The sequence below is a fragment of the Nelumbo nucifera genome, chromosome 1 (assembly GCF_055504915.1).
Source record: "Nelumbo nucifera cultivar China Antique chromosome 1, China Antique-T2T, whole genome shotgun sequence".
NCBI classification, from domain to species: Eukaryota; Viridiplantae; Streptophyta; class Magnoliopsida; order Proteales; family Nelumbonaceae; genus Nelumbo; species Nelumbo nucifera.
Window position 1 is genome coordinate 7190375 of NC_142649.1, and position 10967 is coordinate 7201341.

General features: G+C 37.8%; 1 protein-coding gene across 1 annotated transcript; it reads right to left on the reverse strand.

The window, feature by feature from the left end:
* Window positions 1-394: 394 nt before the first annotated feature.
* LOC104587007 (uncharacterized) lies at window positions 395-8415 on the reverse strand. The gene is made up of 11 exons (XM_010244427.3): window positions 8293-8415; window positions 7037-7190; window positions 5953-6089; window positions 4546-4745; window positions 4134-4415; window positions 3967-4025; window positions 3836-3872; window positions 3409-3480; window positions 3120-3270; window positions 1576-1719; window positions 395-1094 (listed from the first exon to the last, which is right to left on the reverse strand). Exons 2-11 carry the CDS (start codon window positions 7179-7181, stop codon window positions 675-677), a joined length of 1647 nt encoding a protein of 548 aa, XP_010242729.1. The 5' UTR covers window positions 7182-7190; window positions 8293-8415; the 3' UTR covers window positions 395-674.
* Between the last annotated feature and the right edge of the window lie 2552 nt (window positions 8416-10967).

Genomic DNA, 10967 nt, shown 5'->3' on the forward strand with positions numbered 1-10967 from the left:
AGACCAATAAGAAAGAAGAGATGAGCATGTATGACATAAATGTGTATGGACTCTGAGCTCAGTACTTTAGGCCACTTCAAGGGATGTCCTGTAAATTTGCCTCATATAATACTTTGTTGCAGACTTGCAGGTACCCAATTCTGAGCAAATAATGCCTTGCCATGACTTTTAAGATGGGTTCAATAAATTTGTAGGTTTTAATCCTTGGTTTAAGTGCATGTATGTGGCATAGTTTTTGAAGTTAACTGAAGACTTTCCAAATGGTAACTGTACTAATTCCTGTTCTTTAATTAATGTTGCTAATTACTTGACAAAGATTATGTATGTCCCAGATACAATATTATGTTTGATAAGTGTGTGAAATCCAAGAGTTTTCATACCATTTTTTCCTTGATAGAAAGAAAGAAAATAATCTTTGCATTTCACCAAGAAATGTATATATATATATATATTTGTCATTTCTTATTACAAAATAACTTGACTGGTAGACTCTCTCCTTCGGATCAAGTCTTCAACTCCGGCTAAGGTATCATTAACTTCTGTATTCTTGACTTTGTTAGCTTCAGTCAGTCATTCCTTTCTTACTACTTTTTTTTTCTATAAATTACAAGTTTATCTCTTGATATTTCATCAGTATCTCCTTAACTCACTGTACTTGAGTGCCCAGATGTTAATCATGGCACTGATTTTGTTTCTGGCTGATTACTATCAATGTTATTTGCATCAATTTCCACCGAATTGGCTGCTGTTGAATAGGGTTTTACAGAACCATCAGAAAAGTGATGTTGCTTGTCAAAATGAGATTTTGTTGTCCATATCAGAACCAGCACCACCATGATTGTTGAGAGAACAACCATTGCTACCCATACCATCCTAACATATTTCTTCATTGGTTGGCAGTGTTTGGAAAGGATCTCACTGAAGGCATCTTTTACTACCCTGCAGTCGACTAGACTTTCCATACCAGGAAAAGCATTTAGAAGATTTTGAATTGAACTTGCATAGGCCTCCACTGTTTTAAAATCAGTACCCGAAATGACTGCTCCTTTACAGGTTTCAGCATTTCCATCAGAACATGTGAATACCTTCAAAACCTTCAAAAAGACAAGGTATAAGATAAAAGGAAAAATAACATATCAGTGGATTTTGGTAGCTTAGTGCCTATGTGCACATTGATGTGTCTTTTTACCTAGAGGTTCTGAATACCCAAGCTACTCAACTGGTGTGTGAATGGCTGGGGGCTACCTTGAACCTCCAAAGTGATCTCCTAGATGGAATAGGTGGCATGGTTAGATGATCCTAACCACCTGATTCTTGAACTTTTCTGGATTTTCCACAAACACTTTTTACTGTTACATCTAAAATAAAATAATACATAAGATGTTTAAGATTTTTTTTTTTTTTATCAGTAAGATGTTTAAGATTTTTGCATTGAACCTATTCAGTCCAGGAGGTGTCCCTTTTGGGATTCACAAGATAGTGGGTATCAACTTCCATCTATATGACCCAAATGCCCATTAAGTGCACATAGACTTCTTTTTGGTGTCTAGATTTCTTGGTACCACTTATGCTTACCTGGGGAATGTCTCCTATTTGGATTGTATCAGGAGGACAATTTTCTGGTTGGTAATTGTAGTCTGGTGGTGCTGAGAAAGGATTGCAAACATAAGCAAGATTTGGAAAAGTCGATGTCTTCAGTTCTGATATGTTTGCATTCACCTGTAATTGTTGCATTGAAAAGTTCAGTAAAAAAACAAGAAGCTAGGTGATAAATGTGTGTAGAAATCCATGGAATTCCCATATTGGAAAGAGAAGTACTTCCATGAAAGAACTGGATAGCTAGGGGATCTCATGCATGCAGACTCTAAAATAAATAAAGTTTGAGCAATTATTTGTCAAAGTTCTATCCTATTGCATGCTTATCTCCCTCCAATCTATGGGAATCTTTCTACCTTTTTCTCTTGACTTTGAAAAACAGTACATTTCTTTAGTTCTCTTTTGGTTGGTTTGTGTGTGTGTGTGTGTGTGTTTGTTTGGGCGGGGGGATGCATCACAAGGTAAGGCATGGAATTATCTTTACTTCTTCCAACCTAGTGAAACTCTCTATGTGCACTTGTACCTGTATTGCTAGTAGACAATGTTTTAGAAGGTTTAAACCTCAAGTGAGAGGTTCACAAGGCAAGCCAGTTCAAAAGCACCTTAAGGCCCAACCGCCCAAGTGTCAATCTTTTACGTTACATTGTATGCCTCATTATCTGGGGTGACCAATTTTTAACTTCTTTGAACCAAAGAACTTATGGTATCTCCATATTATAACTAGAAAGTACACATGGGAAAAGAACATTGTAGTTTATCTCAAAGGTTTTTTAATTATTTCTTTTTCCCTTCTTTTTCTGCCTCTACGTTACCCATGAGTCCATCTTTATTCTTCATATGTCTCCCACAGGCTCTTCATAACTAATAACAACCATACCTCAATTCTTATTTATTTTTTCTTCTTTTTCTGCCTCTACACAACCCATGAGTCCATCTTTATTCGTCATATGTCTCCCCTAGGCTCATCATAACTAATAACAACCATATCTCAATCATAAGAGGGACAATTTTTCTTTTAAGTTTTTCAAGTTTAGGGGATTTCCAACCCAATGTTTCCCTTTTCTTTCCTACAAGAGCCTTTCATTATCTTAAAATCCTATGGTTTTACATTGAATTGGCAAGAAGTAAGCTATCCAAAGTAAATAGAAGGCATTCCTCATAGAAATTAAAGAACCGCATGTCAAGGACTACATTTCTATGCACTGCTAGCAACTTCTTTTGGTTAGTTTTTCCGAGTTATACATTAAAACTGACATTTAACCCTTGTTTTGTATCCAGAAACACTCAATGAATTTTTCACCCTGGGAGTTTATTATATTAATGATAGATGATATAATAATCCTTACCTCCGCTTTCTATTTTTCTCTTTATCAAAAATACCCCATTCATGTTTTTTTTTCTAAGGCTTTTGTTACTTGAAGACATGGTTTTAATTTCAAAATTATTAGCATGTACTTGGAAAGATTGCACAAAAGGCTACCAGAATAAATGAAGAGGCCCAACTTGAAACCAATTTCTCTTACCTGATTCACAAGATCATAGATTCCTTCACTGACATCAGATAAGACTGATTTTGCTGAAAGTAGTTCATCACATGGGAGGATTGAGCTCAAGCTGCTATTGCTTGGGTCTTGTTGGAAATCTTCAAGAGCAGTACATGTGTCTCCTGTGAACCTGCCATTCAGTAATTTCCTTTCTGAGATCTGTCATTGTTTTCTTAAGTTTGATAATTTTCTTTCTTTCTGTACATTCTAGGAGGTAAAGAATTCTTGAAAATATGTGAAACTATGGAATAAGAGAAAGTGGATTTACCTTTCTAGAAAGAAATACATCCCAAAGGCCAACAAACACAGGACTGTTAATATCCAGCATGCTATAATAATCCTGAAACAGAAAAGGATTTCCTTATGACACTTCCAAATTTACTCGTGTGTTAAGTTCCCAAGAGATTTGATTCATTCTTTGAAGCACAGAATCAAACTTAAAAAATACTGAATGTGTATAAAGACACAAAATTAGTGGAACATCACAATGGGGGAACCTGTCTTTGTATGAGGGGAATATGAAGAGGATTTTTGAACCATCATTCAATAGGTCCTACTGTAGCATTTAAGTCAAATTCATCTCATTATTTGATGTCAATTATATATTATTAGTGCTAGTATTATACTACTACATGTTATTATTTCTTTCTTCTGAGAACATTGGCATTCAAATGGGTGGGTTGAGATCTACTTACAGGTGAAATGAATGGCGAAACTTCAGAAATCCGGATACTGCAATAGAATAAATTTCAAAATGACTCAGGTTTGAATTGATCAAGCCTGAAATTCAGGTAAACCGACTCAAACTTTATTGTAAAGTAGTTACCTGACAGTGCAATGACAGCAATCAGGGTTATTGAAATAGCTACCGTTGTTGTTACATACCTGCAAACAGAAACATCTTAAGTATGGTAATTGTAAGCACTGTGAAAGGTAAGCCCTGATTGAGCTTATGGGCTTGTAAGGATTATAGGAAGGAGGAAGGAAAATTACACTATGTTTAGACCCCTGTCTATCAAGTGTCTGTTTTTTCTAGCCTGCCTCTCTATGTCTGCAGCTTCATAGTCAAGCCTCTGAGATGTAGAGTTAAGGAATCCAGAAGCCTCTCCACCTTCTTCAGAGGTTTCTAAGTTGTCTCTAATGTCCTTCATTGCTCCTGTTGTGTTGTATATGGTCTTTGATGCGTCGTCTGCTGTATCCATGATAATGTTCATCACTGTTTTCGCCCTGGAGTGGAATTTTGAGGTCCCACCAAGAACAATTCCGGATGCAGCTCTGCAGAACCAGGGGTTGCACATTGTGCAATGCAATTGTCAATACATTTCATCACCATAAGTTCATAAAAGGAATGATGGTGAGTTCACTCTAGCCATTGTTATTACTGAGTAGACTGTAAGGGGCTCACATGGCTAGAAATGTGAAGATAGTCCCCACAAGAATAGGCCAGGGATAACTCCGCTTAGTGCAGGTTTGTCTTCTCGTTAGCTTTCTCTTCTTGTCTGTGCAACATAGATTGGTTGCAAGTAGATGCCCACCATAAATCATGCCGCAGAAAAGCCATACTACACCAATAGCATATCCATATTTGCCTGTAAATATAGTTGACTAGAGAAGAGCACATGGAGAACAAAGTTGAAGTCAGTTTTTTCTTCTGTTAATTTCCCCTTTTAAGATAACCAAATATCAGATGATGATGATAGTATTTTAGGCTCAGTTTGGAAAGAATGCAAATACGAATATCCCAAAGAGTCTTAGATGCTAAAGAACTGTATCTTCATGTAGGCACAGCTTATTTTAGTTTAGTATCTAGTAGGATTATCGATTAATGGGGTGTTCTACAAAATAAATGCTTTCTTTTTCATTTGTTTATGAAATCTCCACATCAGCGGAAAAGCAAAAACACATTCTTTGAACTTTATTTTTGTTTTACAAGGCATAAATAAGTTGGTTGTTTCAAAAAACAATTGGAACCATTAAAATAATGGTTTTTAAAACAAAAACAAATTTTATAACGTAGAAATTATATAATTTACGGAACATGATATCAAATAACCAGACATTGAAGAACACATCTTTGTTTCGGTTTTTAGAAGCGAAAAACACACATATAACCAAGTTTTCTGTGTTTCTGTTTTAAGAACCAGATAGTTTTCAAATTTGTTTTGTTTTTGGAACAGTAAAGAAAAACGATTCACATTGGAGAACTGAAATCAGCCTGAAATGGGGTTCAAGCTGGCTTTGTCCTGATTAAGGATATCAAGGGTCAAGTACGGGACTCTGTGTCTGGTCCATTTTATTTACCCAGAAGCCAGAACCAGACCTTTTGTCTTGTCCGGTTTCCAGACCCGACCCACTATATTTTAGGATGTACTTTGATAAAATAAAATCTAAACTTTGTTTCATATATACAAGGCCAAAATTTTGGACTCGCTTGAATTTCTATATATTTCATTATTTATATGCTTGTATATATGCTTATCGGGTTTCGATTACCTGGGCCTAGAGTTGAGCCTGATTCCTAATGGGTCTTAACTCTAAGGGAACTGAATCGGACCTAACTATGATTTGATCTATAGTTTGTGGTTCCAGACCCTAATAGTTGAGGTTCGGCCTTCCGGGTTATTGGGTACCCATTTAGACCCCTATTATTCCGATGACCCAAATGTGAGTAACTCTAGTTTGGTACTTGGTAGCTCGGAACTGGGTCGGATCTGGGTATAATATAAAGGGTTCGATCAAATTAGACACGGAAATGTTCATTTACCGACTTCTCTGTATGGATCAAACACAAGATGGTGGGGGGAAATCTTACGCTCCAGTAATGCTTGTTTGTAATGTCATAACCTCCTCTGTATTTCTTGAAATGATCCAGTGGATCCGCCCTTACTGTATCATCGCCTGTTTGTCTCATGGAATCTGGCATGTTCTCACTTTCAACCAACTTCCTGCCTAGAAGCATCAGCACATAAATAATTAAGCAAACTTGTTGATGAACTTCAGTTATTTCCACAATTCAAAAGATCAAAACTAGGGCTGCAACTTAAGCGGGCACAATTCAAGCCTAGATCGACCTGGCCCACAATTTATATGGATTGGGCTTGTATTTTCGATCCTTGGCTATATACCGTATGCATGTATATATAGACACATTCACATGCATACATATTTACATACATGCATATATAAATATATTTACAATAATTTTAATGTGGCTAATTGACAAATCCAAGCCTCATCACGGCCCAAACTCAACCCAAATGCATCAAATTTCAGTGAGGGCTGAATTTAATTTCAACAATTTTGACTTGACCTCAGACTTGGGCCTTGTGCCCAATTTTTAAGTTGGGGCTGGGTTGAACTTAAACCCGGCCCAGCCCACCCAACGTTGCACCCCTACTCAATCCCCGGTCACTCCAGTATAATGCAAAACCCGATTCAGTTATCACTATAGTCCAAATAAGTTCTGTCCACAATTCAAAGCCCAAGGGCCAAACTCTAATTGCTCTCTTAGCTAAGCAGGCCCATCAAACCCAATAGAACTAGCCTAAGTTACAATCAGGCCAGCCCTCCCAACCCATTATGAGTGCACCTTGGTCCGGATTAGTCTAAATCCAATCTAAAAAAGTTGGGTTGGCTCAAGACTCAAGTCGAGCTAACCGGTTTGACTTGTACTTCTGCAACCCATTCGAATAACATTAAAGTTATTTTTTATATTGAAAAACTTAAAATACTAAATATTATAAGGCCTACTAACACACATGTTTAGATTTTAGGGTAAATTTCGATTATCAATATTGCTAAGAACCAGCGGTTTCTGGCCCAATAATCCGGTCCAACATTCTGGTTTGAACCGATTCTGACAAGACTTAAACATTGAACTAATCTTGTAGACTTACCTGGTTCAGAAGTAGAAAACGATGCCCCTGTTACTCCTGCCACGTAATGTTGTCTAGGGGGTTCTCCAGTGGCATAATCCGTAATTTCTGCAAAACTTGATGTTAGAATTGCCATTGACAAATATGCAACTACTCTGTATTCCATCTTCCTAACCTGTCAAATGAAGAAGTCCAAATGTTATTAGCAAAAAAATACCCCAGTTTTGCCTTTATACCTAACCCATAACACAATTAACAAAACCAAGAGAGAGAGAGAGATCCATCATATCATTAAGCTATGTTTGGTTGGATAGAAAATAAGAAACAGAAAGTTCTTAAGGAATTTCACAGAATTTGTTAAAAACTTTCCTTGAACTTTCTATTTCTCTCTTATTTTCTATCAAACCAAACATATCCTTTAACCTTAACCCCTAAGGTATTGCAGAGAAGAAGACTAAATCAAATGAATAGAACTGCCAAGTGCCAACTCAAGCTAGTTTAAATAAACTTCAAAACACAGAGGCCAACAGAAGAAGAAAACAATTCATATAGAGGCTTACCAGAGATTAACAAATTTCTTGAAATCTGATCAATACCTCAAAGAGAAAGCCTCTGATTACCAATATTTACACTACAGAAGCATTTGCACCAATTTTCAGAACCTAAATCAACCTTCACAGATTCGAATTCAAACTCACTTTTTCTCACTCCCTAGCTTTATTATGAATTGAAAATTTGAAACTAGCAGAAGCTACAAAACCTTCAGAGCTTCCAATATAAACCACTTAGATCTTAAATGTCACCAAATCATACAACACCTATTTCATAAACTCGAGTACAAGTCTCTCCAGTTCTTGAAATTCATGAAATCCCAGCTCGCTAAAGCCTTAAGTTCTCAACTTCTGGAGACTTAAACAAGTCTACAAACCCAGAAGTCCTAACAGAAGAGAATGGGAAGTCCTCTTAAAAATCCCAAATTGTCAAAGAATCAGACCTAAAATCAAGAATATCAGCTACTTTGCTCAAACCCTGTTCACAAACACCCAGAAAAAAGAACTCTAAGATCTCAAATAATCTCCATGTAATCGTTTCTCTTGAATTCTTCTTAACAAACCAGTAATGTTGAATCCATACAGAAAGCCTCATTTATATAATGCCTCTGTCTCCAAGAAAGGAGTAAGCTTACTTAACCCACCTCAAACCAAAACAACTAGAAAGTCTCGACCAAAACCTCCGAACCAAGAAAAGGGAGAGAATTTCTGGTCAACTTAACCCACCTTTTCTCGTCTCGTCTTGATCTCTGTAGTTAGGTGTGTGAACTTGACATTGTGAACATTAATGGAGGAGAGTCGCCCATTTTGCCTTTTCGCGTTTGTCAAGCCGTGGCCGTTCGAAAAGGATTCAAAAGGGGAACTGTTGATGTAAAAATTTTCCATGTTGAGGTACGCTGGTAGGCGTAGACAAATTGTAGAGCTTAGGCTCTGTTTGGGTATTGCATGAAGGAAATGAGAGACTGAGAGAATCAAAGGAATTAACTGGTTTTACAGGTCAATAAAGCTATGTTTGGTTTGACAGAAAACGAGAGAAACTGAAGGCTGAGGCAAATTTTGTGAAATTCCTTTAATACTTTTTGTTTCTGGTAGAAATATATAAATCTTTGATTTAGGTAAAGGTATAAATCGGGCCGTGCCAGGGTGGGCTGCCCATACTGCACTACCATGAATAATTTACACCCAAATCATTGTTTTGCACTAATATAAATAAATTCACATTACAATCAAACATGAGGCTGAGTTTGAAAGGAGTATAAATACAAATATATAGAGTGAAAACCTTGTATTTGTATTATTTTGTATATATTTATATTTATACTCCTTTCAAATTGAGCGTAAGAGTTAGATATAAAGTCGCCAAATTTTGTTAAGAACTTTTCTTCGATTTTCTCTCTCTTTTATCTGCCAAACCAAACACAGCCTAACAGTCATGTCCCAATCCCAAGGCCACGGTTTACATACATGGGATAAATGTGTGTATATACGTCATGTATGACAAACAAACCTTGGTAGACGGTTTTTGCCCCTAAGAGTGATGCTCGATGTCCCAAAAAATTAAAGGACAAGAAGGTAATTTGAGGTATGTCGGCTTCTTTACTCTCTTTCAAGTTTCAGATTTTCACCCCACGTTTGAAACAGCATTTTTTTATCCTGTATTTGGTTTTGGTTTGAAAGACGAAGATACTTTTTTAAGTAAAAAGTGGAAGAAAGTTCTTATTTCCTTCTTTCAAGAAATCAAGCATTATAAATAACTATCTAATTTCCAAGAATAATTATCATTTTGATAGTTAGACCGGACCGGATGGTCAGATCAATTGACCCAGGAACGGTACGTTTTGATTTCGGGTCTGGTTTTGGACCCAAAACCATCTGACTGGGGTTCAGACCAGATGGTCAGACTGTTTGACTAGGAACCGGTGGCTCACGGTGTGAGAAAAATGCTGGGCGATAGGCAAAAGGTTTTAACAAAACTTACTGAGTCCAGATCACATCCCAACAAAGCGACACAACAATGTCTCAAAAAAACTTGTCACTGTCTACTTTTTTCGCACTCTATGTACTGGAACCCTTCGCATCTCTGAAACCCTCTAAACTCTCTGAAATCTCTCTTTCTCGCACTCAAAGTGCTCATCTTTCAATCCCATATGCTTCTTCACTAAACCCTCCCGCCCTCTTCTGCTGTAAAGTTCAGAGACACGTCCCCTTCAAAATGGCTGAAGAAACAGATGACTCTAAAGACGTCGGTAGCAAGCAAAGCTCTCTGGCTACTGCCCAGCAGGTTGCTGATCTGGGACTGGAGTTCGAAAAGCATGCAACTTTGGTCGGTCCCCACTTAGAAATAAATGTGGAGCCGGTTTGAGAAGCTTTCGAGGTGGTTAGGAAGAATCTTCCCACGCATTAATGTGACCATGGAGAACATTCATGCATTTATTAAGCATGTACAGAACCCTACTCACCACGTCGAAGTTGGCCACGACGACAGTGGTGGGTGCGTTTTCATCTTCGAAGAAGAATAAGATCTGCAGAAGGCTATAAATGGAGGTCCCTGGTTCATAAGAGGGAGCTGGATGCTGGTTGCATTTTGGCAAGATGGAACTTCAAGGGAGAAGATCAAATTGTGGCACCAGAAAGTTTGGGTCCAAATGTTTAATATCCCACGAAGCTACATCTCCAACCACAACTGCAAAGTCTTCGCTTCAGCAGCAGGCAGAGTATTTGAAGACAATACAGAACTCGAATCAGGGAAGCCCACAAGGGGAAACATGGTAAGACTTCACATAGAAATCGACTTGCGGAAGCCATTATCAAGAAGTTTCTTCCTAAAGAATAACAACAATCCAATATGGGTTAGATTTGCCTATGAAAAGCTCACAAAGCTCGGTATCTACTATGGATTAGTAGGACACAACTGGAAGAAATGCAAGCTCATACCAAAAGCTGTTCCTCTTAATGAAATAATGTCGGAGCTTGAAGAAAGAAAGTTGGATGAGCCAAGGAAAGGCTATGGGCAGAGCACAGACCGGAGAAACCTTTCTGTTTCCCGACTCAGAAGAAAACCCAAGAAAGTGTAGGAGCATGCAAGCAACTTCAAATCCTTCAAGGAGATCAAAGCTCGGAGGAAGACTCTGAGGATGAATTAGCTGAGAAGCGGCAACGGCTAACAGATGGTACCCAGCCACCGGTGAGAGGAAATGGCAAAGCAAAGGAGAAGACTGCAAGAACGAGTCACGGCGAGTCAAGCAAGTCGACAAAGCGGAAGCGAGCTGAGTCCAACAATAGTTCCACTAGGAAGCAACAAAAACGAGACCCAATTAGCGTGAGCTCGACTCCTTGAGGCAGAGCAAAAAAATGAAATGATTAATATGGGCCCGATTCTCGAGAGAGGTTAGTATAAGATT

What these genes read in the sequence shown, in the direction of transcription:
- LOC104587007 (XM_010244427.3), bottom strand. Translation starts at nt 7,181, where the DNA reads ATGGAATACAGAGTAGTTGCATATTTGTCAATGGCAATTCTAACATCA. An exon ending in GTTTTCTACTTCTGAACCAG is followed by an intron (nt 6,090 to 7,036) that starts GTAAGTCTACAA and finishes TGATGCTTCTAG; the next exon opens with GCAGGAAGTTGGTTGAAAGT. An exon ending in ATCTTCACATTTCTAGCCAT is followed by an intron (nt 4,416 to 4,545) that starts GTGAGCCCCTTA and finishes CTGGTTCTGCAG; the next exon opens with AGCTGCATCCGGAATTGTTC.